Source organism: Manacus vitellinus, unplaced genomic scaffold (genome assembly GCF_001715985.3).
Source record: "Manacus vitellinus isolate BGI_N305 unplaced genomic scaffold, ASM171598v3 scaffold_5_pilon, whole genome shotgun sequence".
NCBI classification, from domain to species: Eukaryota; Metazoa; Chordata; class Aves; order Passeriformes; family Pipridae; genus Manacus; species Manacus vitellinus.
The window spans coordinates 2,345,878-2,362,557 of record NW_021940682.1 but is presented as its reverse complement, the minus strand read 5'-3'; the positions used below and the strand labels follow the sequence as shown (position 1 = coordinate 2,362,557).

At 36.9% G+C, this 16,680-nt stretch overlaps 1 protein-coding gene across 7 annotated transcripts in view; it reads right to left on the bottom strand.

Moving 5' to 3' along the window:
- The window catches only part of PLEKHA5 (pleckstrin homology domain containing A5), a 166,739-nt gene that overhangs the window by 25,439 nt on the left and 124,620 nt on the right, over positions 1-16,680 (bottom strand). For 4 of the 7 annotated variants that reach the window (XM_018080565.3, XM_018080562.3, XM_018080568.3 and 1 more), the window contains 5 exons: positions 14,711-15,179; positions 13,099-13,182; positions 10,384-10,503; positions 9,644-9,697; positions 3,199-3,279 (listed from right to left, as the gene is read on the bottom strand). In XM_018080565.3, the coding sequence (XP_017936054.1) occupies positions 3,199-3,279; positions 9,644-9,697; positions 10,384-10,503; positions 13,099-13,182; positions 14,711-15,179 (808 nt within the window). The remainder of the gene's footprint in view (positions 1-3,198; positions 3,280-9,643; positions 9,698-10,383; positions 10,504-13,098; positions 13,183-14,710; positions 15,180-16,680) is intronic. The other 3 variants (XM_018080569.3, XM_018080570.3, XM_018080566.3) reach the window with 2 other exon arrangements.

Here is a 16,680-nt window from a genome sequence, read left to right as displayed (position 1 = left end):
AACACCAGATGAATCACAGGAGCGGATAATTCACGTGCTTCAGAAATGAGGGGTTAAACCTATTTAAGTTGTCAATATTAAAAACATTTCAGTGACAGTGTTATTTCATTACCTTATGAGCTATTTTCAGATTCCACTAATGGTTTTGATTCAATAAATATATGGCAAGGAAATTTCACACCCCAAAACCACACTACACAGCTCTGCACTTAGGAAATTAAAACAGGACAGTCTGGGGCATTTTTTGAAATTAAAGTCAAGACTTCCAAGAGGAGCTTTTTTTTTTTCTTTTTAAAATACTTCTTGCTACCAGGAAGCAGGGCAAATGGATACTTAGCCCCCAGTAAGCAAGGTTCTCCTCTAATTCTGAATAATGTTGTCATATAACATGTTCAAATTGGAAAAAAGAAGATTTTTAGCTCAAACACGATCATCTCCTGTTCGTAACAAAACCTGAAAAATATTTCTGCCTACAAATCTCAAAATCTAACAAGTGTAATAGTTTAAATGTATGCAGCTGTGATAATGATAATAATATGCCATAAACAACATCTCCCCATCCTTATAGGAGCAAAAAAATCACAGGCTACTTTTTCTCTGGTTTTAATGTATTAGGAACAATTATCCATGGAAAGACCTGGATGTTAGCTTGTTGCACTCAAGATTTTAACTTTTCTCCCTTCAGGGAACTCACACATATAAGAATAATTGAGGAAAATTTTACTTTTTTAAATCAGCCTATGTTGCTTTAGAAAACAAGATTAACACTCCTCACCTAGCATTAGAAATAAAACCAAACAAGGCAGAAATGGGTCCAGTCTGTAAAAAGTGTCTTTTTTTTTCCTTGTCTGTATACATGGAATCATCTTCCTGGCTTGTATTGTGAATTTGCAGTACAGTCTGTAGAGCAGACTGATGTAAGTCAAAGTGATTTAAATAACTGTGAAGATGTAACAAATCACAAACAAAAATGCCTTATAAATAACACATTTGAAATAGCAGATATTTTTGCTATTTTACTAAAGAACCATTAATCATTACAAACAAACAAGAAGCAAGGCATTTTAATTTTTTAGTTAAGTACAAGCTTTTCTTGCTTTCCTTTGCTTAATTCTAAATAAGCTCAGTCATAAAACTGAACTGAACAAACTGAAGCTAATAAAGATCCTCTTCTTTATCAGCAGGAATGGTTACAGTCATCAGAAACTAGTTTATCATCTTGACAACAGAACAGGTTTCAGTCACTTGCACAGAGGCTTCTCCCAGTTGTTTAACAACTCGTTAAAACTGCAGCAGGAAAGGTGACTGTTAAACCAATTTATTTGATTTGAATAAAAAACCCGCACATCTGTTTAGACTTTAAATAAGCTGCCAGAATTTTAAACAGGTTAGTTTTGCATTACAGAAGTTCAGAAGACTATTTAGGCAGTGAAATTTTGAGCGTGTTTTTTATCCTTTCCTGGAAGTAAGTTAATGTAGTATCCCACAGAGGAAATTTCATCCATGAAAGCAAAAGATTTTGTCACTCTACAGTTTAGGCAACACGTGGGTTCCTTCCACACAAGGCTGCAAACACCCTGACCTGAAGAGACCACATCTCTAGTGACAACAGGTTATTCAGTCTTCACGACCTGTTAGCGTTTCTTTGACAAGAACGTCAAAAAAGGTGTTTATTCAGTGTCAAAGACAAAGCAGCAGCTGTGCTGATAAGGTGAAGGCAGTGCTGTGCAGCACAGCTTCCTCAGGGTAGCACTTGGAAATTTACTGGTATCCCTAAATACCTGAGCAGATTAGCCCAGGCACAGCTATACCTCAAACATGTCTATATTAATATTAGAAGCCTGAGCCAGTTTATCCTGACACATCTAAACCAGCTCTGTTCGTTATACGTACGTCGACTTGTCTTACATACTCTATCAGAGAAAACTGATCCACTTTAAAAAAAACTGCAACCCCTAGGCTTCTTTAAAATAATACAACAGAAACTCCAAAATTTAATTTAGGGCTTGAGGGCACCTTACTTCTCCCATTCCTCTCCAAGCAGTTCCTTCAGGTTCCATGCTAAAGATCCCGTTTTGCACAGAGAAGCACAACGTGGACGATGATGAAATCAGTCACTCACAACTCAACTTCCTCTGGAAAGCTGAGATTTTTTTTTTTTTTTTGCAACTTTTCTGGATCAGAAGCAAATTTATAATGTGGAGTTGATTTTTAAAAAAAATGAAACGCAGTTAAGCTGCGGAAATTTTTAGAAACGTGGCAAAGCCTTAATCACTAATAAGTGACAGTTTTACGTGGCAGAACATCTCCTTTTCTTCAAGTTACACAACCTTTATATGCAATTTTGGCTCACAAGAGCATAAATGTAAATGCAATGCAACTTGTCAGATATCCCTTGTAAGAAAAACATCTTTGTTGTATTTGTGGCAAGAAACTTCTTGAACATCCCCTGATGTGCCAGGGACTATTCAGTTAAGCCCCAGCATCCCTAAGACACTGCGGTGCCAACAGATATGATTGGCCATGCTCATAAGTTAATGCAGGTCTCAACTCACAGACAATATTTCCATTCACATTTCTGGTTCTTCTTCCATCTTACCATTTACAACCATCACTAGTTACTCAGTAAGTGTGCACAGTTAAGTCTGCTGTGACTTTATGAACAGACACTGCCTTTTGGATTTACAGTCCCCAGATCAAAGTAATTTTGATCCTTCCTTTCTTCAGTGGCTAAAGGCTGGGTAGGTGCAAACAAAAACTTGTAAATCCACTTCCTAGAACGAAACAAAATTGCCAGAGATGACCAGGTAAACACCACTCACATGCTTTTGTAGTGGTCAAAAAGAAAGAAGCACCTTTGAACACTAATTGCAGAGAATCATGCTAAGACAAATGTTGGAAGCTCATTGGAAGGTTTATGAATTTACTGGACACCTGCATAAAGCATCAACTAATTAAATCGTCTAGACAGAAAAAAGTTGTTCAAAAGTGTACATTTAATACTAAACAACAAAAACGCAGCAGAAGCCATGCTAACAATATTGCAGCATTGTATAAAGCATGGATGACTTGTGGTTTTCCAAAGCAAAGAAGAGAAACACCAATGTCATGAATAAATCTGAGGAACAACCAAAACTGTCACTAAGGAAAATTTTCGCAGATGATAAAGCAAATTTCATTCACTATCCAAGACCTTACTTGCTGGTACAGTTGCGGTCTTAGCGCCGAGTTCTCAATCATAGTGTGAACCAAGGTGATTAAAGGTTCATTCTCTTTCATCTATTTCAAATCAGGAGGAGCATACAGCAAACATCAGTTTACAGCATGGCTAGATTTGAAAGACGACACTGTAAAATATAGCCTCTACTTTAATTTTTTTCTAATAATGCAGCAGATTACATTTTAACCCATGCTTTTTATATATTCCATCATTCAGTAATAGCAACATCTGGAAAGTTTAGTAATATCAAACAAATATATCAAAATCACAGAAATGATCAGAACCAATGCAATATTTATTCACCAAGGCTCTCCCTTTTTAAAAATAAAAATGCTTAAGATAAGTTTGGCTTTGCACGATATTGAAATGGAAAGTATTATCAGATTTTGCAATAGGAACACTCAAACCTTTATCAAAAACCTTTTAAATTATAGATTTAATAACTCAATGTACATTAAAAAGATATAAGCATCCCCAGCCTGTGAATATTGAAGTGAGGTTCAGGCTCATGTTCACGTATCAAACAATGCCTTTATATACTGCACTGATTTATATCCTTAGGGACTTTGAACCATTGCCTGTTGCATTTATCCACCCCCATATACAGGTGTGAAATCATTTTGGAACTGGTCAGACAGTTTCTATAGTGATTAGTATTTTTGATATGGGTGCAAATGCCAAAACCAGATGCTTTATTACACATTGCATACATTTAGGATTCCAGAAAAGTGTGCAACAGAAAATAGTATGGGCCTTTCGGTTTTAGAAAGGAGGCTTTCCTAACAGTAAGGGAGAAATTATGAGAACAGGTGGTTTTCTTCTCCAAAAGAAACTCAAAAGTCACTTAATGCATAATCCTATTTTTGCTGGAAACTTTAGGACCTGTTGGAAACTCGAGGAATACCTGTTTCGAGTACGGTTGGTTACACAGGAAGTGTGTGAAGGAATATTTATGATCCTTCACTCTGTATGTGTATATATACACACTCCCCACGAAATTACAAAGCAATTTTGTTTCACGGACTGAAATGCCACAGAATGAGTTTTTAATGCCTTTTGAAACTTCTTGCTCCTATTTATTTAGGGAAAAAACCTAACTTGTACGTTTGGAGAAGTAGGGGTTTTTTCTCCTCACAGGAAACATATTTTCTTGTCATAGATAGAGGACCTTTTTGTTGTTGTTGTTGTTGTTTTTTACACATAGTAAAGTCTGCTCAGCTGATGAGTTAATCAGCCAATGCAGAATACCTTAAGAAGGCAAGCTTATGATGATGCTCTGTTTGTTCAAGGCAGGAAAAACACTAAACAAGCAACCCCTACCATTTGCTCCATCATCTATAGCACACATACACAGAAAACTAGAACTGACCCAAGAAGTTGTTCTCCCCTTATATTAAAATTTTGTTCAGAGATTGGGTGCAATAGGTGATCTCAAAAGAGATCTCAACAGTAAGATTAACAGTAGGGTCCAAAGCTGAGAAATCAAACTACAGCCAACTTAAATAACTGTAAAAGAAAAATTACTCTGAGGTTCAGATATTTTATTAGGAGATACAGGTTTGGATGCATTTTTATTAGGAGGATTTCAACAGCTTCAATACTCTCTAGCTAATATTTTTTTACAATATTTCAAATTTTTCCTTTCTGATCAATAACAGTCAAGGCCAGAATTCATTTCTGTTGAACTGTTCAAAGACTGTTTACATCCAGATTAGAAAATAAGCAAAGTGGATTTGCTCAAAAGACATTTTGAAGTAATGTTCTGTCCTCCAGACAGCTCCAACTTTGATTTATAGCACTTCTTCCAATATCTTTACTACCATTTGTGCTTAACTATTCTTATCTAACACTATTTGCAAAGGCCACTTATATCCAAAAAAACCACAGTTCCCTGAGCCCTTGTGGAACAAAAAACAAAAACCAGGTAATGGGTGAAGTAGTGCCAACTAAAGAGCCTTTGTAGCAGTCAAATACAGCAAGTGTTTTTCCCCTTTAGGAAATAATGTTTCCAAAAAATACTGACTATCAACTGTTGAGAAATTCAGACCTTGAGGGAGCATCTCAAATCTTCCAAGAAAAACACAGAGGCAGGGCGTGCTCAAGAACTGGCAAAGTAAACCAGAGTTACATGGGACACAATGGCAAGTCCCATGCTCTAAAAGGTAAGGAGAATACCTATTTTGTGTTCTTCAAGCATTATCATAAACCTACTCCCAAACTGAAGCTATTTATTCACATTGAATAAATAGCTCAAGGTAAAATAATTGCTTGTTCGTAACAGAAGCAAGCCTTGATTCTCATTCATTTCAGAAAAAAATATTATTTTTGTACAAAGGACAGATTTAGCTCCTACATGTAATATTATTATACTCATAAAAATATTATACTCTCTCCAATTAAAGAAGTCACAAAAATTGGAATTAATAGATTTCCATAAGCAAACCAAAGTGTCAAACAGCAACGCAGCAATAAATCCAAATAAAATCCACCAGCTTTGGATTTATAATTTTCTACTTCTAGTGAATAACTCCTTTCTCCCCAGAAGTAATGCTTCATCTTTGCTTTTTTCTCTACTGATGTACTATATAAAAGCATTTTCCAGCTGGAAACAATAAAACACCACCTCCTTGACATAGGGACTATATGAACAGCTACTTCATTTATGAGTGAACATCTCAGTGGGTATTTTGTGTTTTAAACTGTCAAGTCAAGCTATTGACAACTTTTCCTCTTCCTTCTTTTTCCTGAATTCTCTTCTGTGTTTGGTAACACCCTACCCAGATGACATTTCAGGATGTGCTGGTCTGGTGGCAGTGATTAACTGGAACAGTGGCTGCCTACCAGGACAGTGGCAATAGGACCTGACCAAGCTTTTCTCCCACCTTCCCTCTGCTGTTTAATGCTCAGTCCAAAAAAAAAAAAAAAAAAAAAGGAAGGAAAAAGCAGTTTTCCTTCCTGTCTTCTTTTTACAGCAATTCTACCTCCATGCAATCTTTTTTTCACCCTAGAGAGTCCCTGTCCTCGAGTCTCCCTTCTTCCTCTGGGGAGTGAAAAGGAGAAAAAAAAAAAAGGCAGTCAAAAGAACAGTGGTGGCTGTGTCAGCCACTGTACCTTTTCCAGATGAAAAATACATGTAAGAGTAGTATCCTATATGCTGCTAACACAGGACATAAAATTTTAGGCTGAAAGATACCAGATATAATAGAGGATTATCTGTCAACTCTATCCAAACCTCCTTGTACTGTTCCAGCCTTCCTTAATTTACTGCCTTTTCCCAGAACCACCTTCAGCATGTCAGAAAGAAGGTGCTGAAGAGGAGAAAACAGAAGCAAATGACCAAGACAGTAAGGATGTTGGCTGTGGGACCTTGACTCCTTTATTTGACAACTTCTTGTTCAAGTTCTGTTTATTTTTTAGGCACCCTTTGAAAACTGAAGGAAACGAAAAATGAAAGTACCAGAAGAATTATTTTAACTACTTAACACCTAAACTATTTACATGAATAGCTATTTCAAAAAATTGGGGGGGAAAAAAAGGCTAATTGAAATGAAATTTAGTAAAACTTCTACTGTGACAAACCTTCATGGGAAATGCTGAGATCAATCAGACAACATACATGGAGAGTTTTACACAGATTGCATGAGCTCAGTGGAAAAGGGCTTTTCAGCCCAAGAAAAGTTTTACTACCAACATAACATTCAGAAGCTTACTAAAAGACTGGTGTGCTGGAATTCTTGATAATAACAGAAAGATTCAAGTGGGACCTCCTGCCAGGGCTTTATTTACAAAGGAGAAAAAAGCATGTTTAGTCTGTATTTAAAAAAAAAAAAGAAAAACACCCTTATGTTCCTGCTTTTCATTACTGTTATTGTAATTACTGGGTACAAATAAATTATGGAGATGGCAGGCTTGGATTTAATAATACACAATAAGTGATCCTTTAAAATTTGCTAATATGTACTCATAACATCCCACACTGGCAAACAAATCATCATTGTTTGCCTGGGGTTGCTAGCTATGTCCACAGAACTTCCTAAACAGCAGATGAATCCCTCTCCCAACTCTCTACAAACCCTGAGCCAGCAGAGTGGTTTCAAAAGAAAAGGGTGCTGGACAATCATTCTTTTGGCCATAAGACATCAAAGAAATCATATGACTGGATAGATGTGTGCCAGTCTCTTTGATCTTTTTTTTTTTCCTCCATCTCTGAACTCCAACAACAACAACAAAAATTCTGAAAGCATAATACCAAAACATCAGAAAGTGTAACATGAGAATTTTGAAGCGCCTCCAAAGGAAACAGCAGCACAAAAATGAAGCATGATTTCAAAAAGGTGATGGAATATTCTTCATTCCTGATAAGAAAACCACCTAACCAGCAGACAACAACTTACTGCAACAATATAAAAGTAACCCTCCCTACACATGAACTTGAGTGTGCCTGAAAATTCACCTGTGCAACCTCAGTACACACTTACTATCTTTGTGACCAAGAAAGTGAGAGTTGAAGATAACTGGAGTCCCACCACATGTTTTAGGCAAAGTAGGTTTTGACACTATTTTCAGAGATTAAATACAAGTGAAAATACCAAATTTAATTACAGTGGACACTTAAAATTCAAAGAGGGAAAGTGATTATGCACGCTGGTTAAAGATGCAGCTGACAAGGAGGAAAGGCCTTTTGATTTTTTTGATTTTTTTTTTCTCTCTCCAACATAAAGGAAAGTTGACATTGGACAAAGTAATGAAAAGATATAAATGTGATACCACCCTAGAAGCAGTGATACACAAAGTAAAAAGACTCTCAGGGAGATTAATTTGCTACAGGTAGGTGACTGTTATAAAACAAGAGAAAAAAAGAAAAACTGATCAGAAACTGGGACAAGTATTCCAACCTGCTCTTCCATGATTTTCTGTTTAAGACAATATATTTTAGACTCGATAATGATTTCTTGTGTTAAGAAGTGCAGTGATTTCTTGCATCTCTGGTATGGGTAATTATGGCATAACTATAAGATTTAGACACTTCCCTAAATTAATGCTTACCACACCACATTTCTAAATTTTATCTGATACAAATAAAAGGAAAATAATTTTTACCACTTTGCATGTTGCACAAAGGCAATTCCCTCCATTTAATCCTGCCCATTATACTCACAAGCTTGGCTAATCAAGCAACAGCCTGGTACAGGGTTTTACACTTCACATTGGCTGTTAACCTTTCTTGGCAACGAATTACATTGAAGACAGAATCAACCCCCTTATTCCAAATCATTATAAACTGGAAATATTTGAGTTGGATGAAATATTTTGGTCTGATATAGCAAGCAGTTTTCCCCTACTGTTTTGGACCTCCTGCAACCCCTTAAGCGAAACAAGACAGAGGTGTTTAGAAATGCCTTGCAATCAAATTAAATTGATCATAATTCACACCTTGTTTTCAAGAGATAGTAGGAAAATAAAGCCACTGGGTGAGCCAAGTCCCTGTGAGAGTGTGTATGTCTCTGTACAGGTGGGGCTTTTAATAACTCACTGAAATCCCATTAGAGGAACATGTAGGATATAAATGTTCTAACAGTTGGTTTTTTAAGTGTAAACCTCAAAAGTTTCATACAAAGACAGGTTATTAGAAAAAGAAAAAGCCACAGTGATTTTTACATTTTTAACCAATGGTCACCTAGCTGCTTCTTTTTCCTCTAAGCACTTATGACTGTCTTTTATAAATGCTAGTAAAAAGAAATGCCATTTAAAAACTTCTCACACGTAAGTTGTACTGAAATCTCATTTGATCATGCAACAAAGCCATAAAGAGAGGCTTGTGATATCACAATTCTTCACTTGGCAATCAGTTATGTTAGTGAAGACATAATTGTACCCTTGCTTTGTAAGTTATGAGAAATTGTAAAGAAGTAAAATCTTATTCTTATATAAATCTTCAAGAATTAAGTGAGAAAAATATGAGAAAATGAGCCATGTTATTATCTGATTAAAACATTTCTTCATGTTTGACCTCAATTTAATGTCCTGCAGAAACATCTAACTCTCCTTAATTTGGAAAACAGAAATTTTCAGAAGTATAATTTTTCTATAAGTTGCATGTGTGTCACATGAGCTTGGAGATAAATTATGACTTTGGTTAAAGAAGGTAAAGCACTACAGTTAGTGTTATTGTAAGAAGGAAATGAAGAACAGAGAAATTAATTGGCAAGTTGCTGCTGTGTACTGACAAATTTTAAATTGAGGGTGTTTTTTTTGACTTATAACATGTCAGATTCGGAACTGATTAAGATATTCCATGCTATGGGCATCCTCCAACTTCATAAAAAGCACTGAAAATCCTTCTCCCCAAATATTTCCAGCTTTGATAGAAGCAGGTAAAAAGCATTAAGAAACTCAAACGCACAAGAAAATTGCAAATCCCACCTGGTGATCCAAATATATAGCATTCCTTTGAAGGTGATGTGAAAGAATCTCATTCTAGTAGGCAGCAGTCAGAGGGCAAAAGGAAAGGGACAGAAGGTGCAGAATGCATGAAAAGAGCTTTAAAAGATGTAAACTAGACAGTGATCTGTTTTATGCAGAAATATAATGATGTTTTTAAACTGCTTTTTTTGGTGAACTGTTACAAGTCTTGATCCCGAAACAGAAGTGATGGAAGTTTACCACAAATTAGGCTATGAAGCACTATATCACATTTTCTATTTACATCTAAAATATAGTAAACTCATATAAATGCCCACTACACAGACAACTATAAACCCTTTGATAAATCTGTGTTTTAAGCAAGTCCTGCTGTTCACAGACATATTATGAATAAGAAAATATCTGAAATGAGGCAGTATAAACAATAAATTCACCTCACGATCTATCACTACTGATTTTTTTTTTTGTGAGACCAATAGATTAAAAACCTTTAACTACAAGATATTTTAAAACATCCCCCTGCAATTTTGAACTTGGCTCATTTGGAAAAGCCCCAAAGTAAAACCTCAAAGGGTTAATAGCAGAACATCACATACACAAAGAACCAAAGTTACTCTATTCTACTCGCGCACGACAGTCAGAAAATTTTTCACCGGGAAAAGTACAAAGCAAACTTTTGATTAATGGATGACTACAGGTTAGTGAGAATGGTACATGACACACATTGCTTTATAGCTGACCTTTGGGCTGCTGGCCTCAAGTTTTAGTTGCATGAGCTGTGCTAGTGTGTGTTCCCGGATACTACTCAGTTCAGCTTGCTGCCGTCTCAGCTTTATTAGCAGCAGCGTGAGCTCCTCTGGCTGAAGGAGTGCAGTGTGAGAAGCCAAAGAGTAGAAAAAAGGTTAATTGGTATCCCAAACAACACTTAAATAAAATAAGGCTTCTGAGTATCCTTCTTACCAAAAAAAAACTTTCTACAGTGATACAACAGAAGAAACACCATTTCCACCCCCTCCCCAAACTGACTGCTTTCAAATATATAATGAAAGGTTAACTTTTAACTGCTCAGAACAATTTGATACTGCAAATGCTGTAGGAGTAAAACATTCTGCATAAAGGACAAAAATAAGGGAGGATTTTGCAGGACAAAGTCTGTGCAGTCCTCACACTTCCTCTGACGTGCACATCAAATTGACGATACTGGCTTAAGAGGAGGGGGAGATAATTCTAGTTCTTAGGGTATCACTACTTGTACATGGACAGCCATTTGAGTTTGGTGAAAGAATCAAAACATGCCCTCAAGGAAGTTTAGTTTTTAATACAATTCTTCAAATGTATGCCTCAAAATTGAGAGTAAAAATAATGAAAAATCCATCTTAACTGAACTGCCTCAGAAACCATCACCTTTCACAAAATAAAACTGAACAAGCATGAAAAAAATAATTTTCCATCACACCTTTCACAGGTCTGAGGCTATCAGTTATTTTATTGCTTTATGACTAAGCTGTACAATAAAGCTTAGTCATCGCTTGGGAAGTGATGAGGGCCAGCATTTAAACCCTAAGATTATATATATTATGGAAATAAAGTCACACTCAAATGGGTATTTGTCAGGTAATTCCACACAGATCAGTTTAGGTCAGTTTGGGAAACTCTATCTGAACCATTCTGAACCGTTTTTATTAGCAATACTTCAAAGAAAACAAACCACTTAACGAGTATTTTTTGTTATGTTTGTGTTTGCTTCTGTTTCTTACACTTCTCCAGAAGTCAGTCTTACAAGAGGTTAAATATTCACCCAGCATTTTGATTTTCTCACAAGTTCTGCGAGTTAAATAAAACCCAAACACAAAAACCTCCTAAAACCCAGCTTGCTGTCTCCCAAAGTCACAGAATTTCCCCAAAGCAAAGAAGTAAAGAAAAAAGCTCCAGAGAACCACATACTGAAACACTGAAAAACGAATACCAGTTTCTTAGAATAAAGAGGAAACATCCCTGAGAATAAGCATGGCACTGGCACCGTTGTGAGTTGGGGCAAGAGTAGCCCACAAGAGGGAGCAAGGGATTTCCACATAGCTTCAGTTGGCAAAACCATTTGCTTTCAGGGAAAACCAACACCAAACCCAAGTTGTCTAATGGCAGTTTTTCTTCTTACAGTACTCTTTCAATACCTGGATTTAAAATATTTAATTTCAGAGAGTAAATGTAAGAATCTAGACTGCTATACAAGGCATTTTCAAGCTCTCTCCAAAAATAAGTGACAGTGCTTTCAGTCTGAAAATTAACATCAATTCAAAGCACAAGACATCTTATTTTTAGGAATATGAGAACTGAAAGTAGCATCTTCAAGCAAAAGAAACATTGATCCACTTTTTCAAGGTCAAAACTCCTCTCAGTATGTTCTGCAAAAGCCCAGTTTGAGTGCATTAGGAATAAAATATTTAATGGCACTTAAATCCAATGTTTGCAAGTAAACCTTTTTCCAAAGAGGAGCCCATCAAACCGTAATTCCCACTCATCTCTAGACATTCCTAACGTTGCAAACACGTTTGATGCTGCTGCAAGTGCTGTGATACAGCATTTGATACAGCTCTTGGGACTCTGGCAACAACCACAGCACAAAATTTTCTTCAGAGCTACCTACGGGTTCCCTCCTCTGGCCCCTGAACCCAAAGAAACGTCTGTAAGGCACCAGCTGCCCAAGGCCAACCCACAAATTCCTGAAGGTGCCAGAGATTTGTGCTGGGAAGTGCAAGAAACAGGGATTGGAGCAGTGGAAGGATCGACTGCGAGTTGCTGCCCACGGTGTGATTCAAAAAAAAAAGTCTGTGTTCTTAATTTGTAACTCCTGAAATCAGTAATTTCAGATGGACAGAGAAAGATTATGGAATGGAGGCAAAAACTGGTAAAGAAAATATATAAACTGAGGACAATATCTTAAGATTTAGGATGAGTCACGTTTCAGTAAGGAAGGCGAACCGTATTCACCAATATCACTTTGATGAAATACCTTCAGTGAGAATTTCAGCTCTACCACACTAAAATGGGAGATGTCAGAAAGGCCAATTATACAAAATGCAGTTTTAGTATCTTTCAGATTTCCAAAAAAAGACAAACTTTATTTCTAGGTTTTCCTAAATAATTAATGGAGAAATAAGTGTTCTGTGATGTGCTCTACCCTCTCCCAGGAAGTTCAGCAATGTATCAACAATGATTAAAAAAATAATAAATTTGTATTTCTCAAAGAAAATCTTGACTCAGCAGCTACATGATATTCTCAGCATTCAGAGGAACCACAGAGTATTTCTTTACTTGCTATAAAAATCTCTGATAATTAAAATAAAGGCTACATTTAATGCAAGCTTCGAATACAATAAGATTTCAGTGTTGCCTCTTCCTATTTAAAGAATTATTCTTAAAAGCCCCTGATGCACAAAATAAAAAAAACAACTCACTGTTTTGCCTTGGAGGCTCTGAGGAGTAACAGGCTGTAAACTCAGGCCTGCTGGCATCGACCTTCTGTCAGGTACAAAGACATGCTGTACAAAAAAAAAAGAGCACAGTATGATCCAAAGTTATTTCTAAAGACCCCAAAACTTTTAAATGTTAAAAAAAAAAACACAAAAGAAAAATCAAGCCAACGTCACACTCATGAAAATTTGCTATGATTTGTGCCAGTCATGCTCCCTGCTGATCTACTATGTAGGACACTCGAGCAGTCTACCTCTAAATTTTAGAAATACCCCAACTTTCATCATTTATTTAATTAATGTTGCCTGACTGATAGCCTGTGCAAACGACAATTTTAGTTTTTCACCTCCCACTGAAAGCCACTGAAAAACCTAAGAGCTCTATGAAGACGGGGTCTAAATCTTTAATTTAACCCTACTGATTTCAAATAATCAGTCTCCTAATTACCCAATCTTCAAAACAGGTCTGTGTTTTTAAGTTAATAGCAAAAGCTGGTTGTGTAACTAATGAAATACAAAACAAACAGCTTGAAAAACCAAAGGGAAACATTAGTATTGCGTAAAAGATACTAAATATGCAATGAAATACTAGCATAAAGTGTTTGAGAAGGAAAAAATATCAGGAAGCAAAACATGGCTGAAAGAACAAGTAAGCACATGCTCTGCTGCACTGACATGGTGATATTTGTCACATGTGTGAGAGGCACTGATTACTAAATTTTCAAAGCAGTTGAGACACAAAAGATGTCAAAACAAAATGACTCTGTTGACAGAGACCTGAAAACTTTGAAACCCAAGACTTAATAATCAACTCTAAATTGTTTAAATAGTTTTAAGATGTAGTTACAGATTTTTTTAGCCTGCATTAAGAAACAAAGACACCGAGATAAAGTTTATGGAAAAAATGTTCAGGAGCATTTTACATCAACTGAAGGAGTAATTTTTATGTAATTATTTCCAATCTATTAAAAAACCATGATAGCACAAGCATGACAAATATAGCAGAGCCATATGCAGCACCCAAGTTTACAATTCTCCACGTCTCCCACTCACTGGTGAAGACCAGCAGAGTTAACACTAGTCAGGCACTAAAGGTGTGTGTATTTAGACTCTGATCTTTAGGGATCACCTTAACAACTCAAAGGCACAAAAAGAAACAATATTTTGTCTTCTGCTGGAACCTGAGGCAGCCAAACTTGTGGCTGAAGAACAGAAAACAGTATATGGAAAGAAACCTGGGATTTCGAGCCCTCTCGGAGCTAGAAAGGGGAAAGATTTCTGTACATATAACAAACTATTCTGAATAATTTGCCTATTGACTCCTTTTTATTTTCTTTAGAGAAATGTTAATACCATGGGCAGTAATATTAGGACAGCACGTTTTCACCTAGCACATTAGAAAAATGCCTTTTTACTACCTTTAGATTTTTAAGTGCTTTTTGAAATCAAACCTTTCTCCATGAAAATCGCGATACCACTTAAACTTCATTATAATAAAATACACTACAGTGCACCACGAGTTTTACAGTAACCATATACTTCCTACTAAACATCCTTGTAAACAGGGGGGTTTAGCTATGAAATGAAGCATTTTTACCTTGCTATGGTGGGCCCTGTGCCTGCGATCAATGGTCACATCCCCCCTTTGCACTGGCGACGACACTTCCGACCGGTAGGTCCGCTGGGGGGAATATCCCTGGAAACCAGCGATGGAACCGTGAGAGGGCGAGGTGGGAATCGAATGCATGGTCTGATCGGAGATGTTGATCATCGTTTTCGGGCTGCTTATGGTACTGTGCCTAGTCAGAGTCGTCTGCTTGTTGTAGAACTGGCGCTGCTGCCACTCGTAGAGCTGCCACATCGTGTCGTCGCGCATCGACCGCCGCTTCTCCTCGGCGCTGACGGGTCCCATGGCCCTGTCGTAGGCCGAGGGTGCCACGCTGCAGAGGCTCTCTGGGCGTGCCTTGCTGTTCCTTGGCAGTGTTCTGTAGCCCTCTGGGTAGCGGGGTAAGGCTTGAGGGCGATGGCTCGGCATGTTCCTTGGTAACGTCTGATAAGAGATTACGCTGAAAGGCAAATTTTCTTTTTGTCAGTGCACAGCATTAATATCACGGCCAGGCTAAGTTTTTCAACGTGGGTTAGGTTTATCTAGCTGACTCTGACCTTTTTTAATACTTCAAACACCATTTAAAAAATGGAAGACAAGACAACAATTAAAGAATCAATTGTACTGACAATGCCCTGTAGCAGCTGAAACTGGATCCCCCTCTCTCCTATTAGCTCTTGATATAATCTGTATTTCATCTTTTCACCAGTCTAGTGTATCAAGTTTATATCATATCGTCCAACTTATCTATATGCTGGATAGGTCAAAGTATTTAAAGCTTTAATTTTACATCCACTGAAGGAGTAATTTTTATGTAGTTATTTCCAATCTATTAAAAAACAGATGTATCTGTTTTGATTTTATTGAATTATGTAAAACAAGGCTTAGCACTGAGGGGATTGGGCTTTTTACAGTTTTCATGGTTTAACAATTGAAGATGGATTCTGTTATCTTTCTAAATGGCCTAGAATATAAGTAATTGCATGCAGACTTTAAATGGCATGGTGCACCATACCAAGTTTTAACAGTTCTACGCTGTTTCCATATAAGCCCACTTGAAATGTTTTCTTTTCCAAAAGTGAAAAAATATCCTGTTGTTTCCCTAAGCAAATCTTGAGCAGTTACTACGGACATTAAAAAAATAGTGATTCTTCTACCAGCAGACCAAGGAAAAACTGCACCAATTGTCTAAAGAAATTATGTATTGTAATTGTCAAGATGAAGCCATTCCGTATCAGCTATTCAAGCAAAACAAACAGCAAAATATTTCTTTGTTTGATAATAACATTGTATTGCTTTTCAACTCAGGTATGAATTCAAAGGCTAATTCTTTAACTTGTTGCCACATTAAAATTCTGGAGTGCTGCAGTCATTTAGCAACTTTCAGCACTAGTTGAAATGCAAAATTTTCCATACCAAGTATCGACGCGTGCCTAAGCGTGACAAAGCACTCCTTGGGTTTTCTTCCCAGAGGTCAAAATCTGGGTCATAAACATTGATTCATTCATCCCTTATCTAAAACGCAAATGAGGTGCTCTTAAAACCTTTTGCTACTTATCATGCACATGACAGATGCTTGCTGGGAGACAACTCAAACTGGGCAGGATTCAGCCATCAGAGGGCAGCAGCTTCCAGCTACACCCCACACTAACTCCGACTAAAATCCCTGCCACCACCAGGCACCAGAACCTGAAGATGGCTTTGAATTGCTCCAGTGCCAAAAAAAACCCCAACATTAAAGAAATGGTGTAGAGTAAATGGAAAGGTAAACCAGCATAAAGCATATTTGATCCTTATGGAATAACTATCGAGGTAATGATGGTAAACCCCATTTTTCACTGAAAATAGTTAAGCTGAGTATTTACGGTCACCTGTTACATTTTGGAGATGAAAACTGCTATAAACAGCTTTACATACAAAATCTGCTACAGTTTCTCAAGCTTTTCAAGAATTAAGTATTA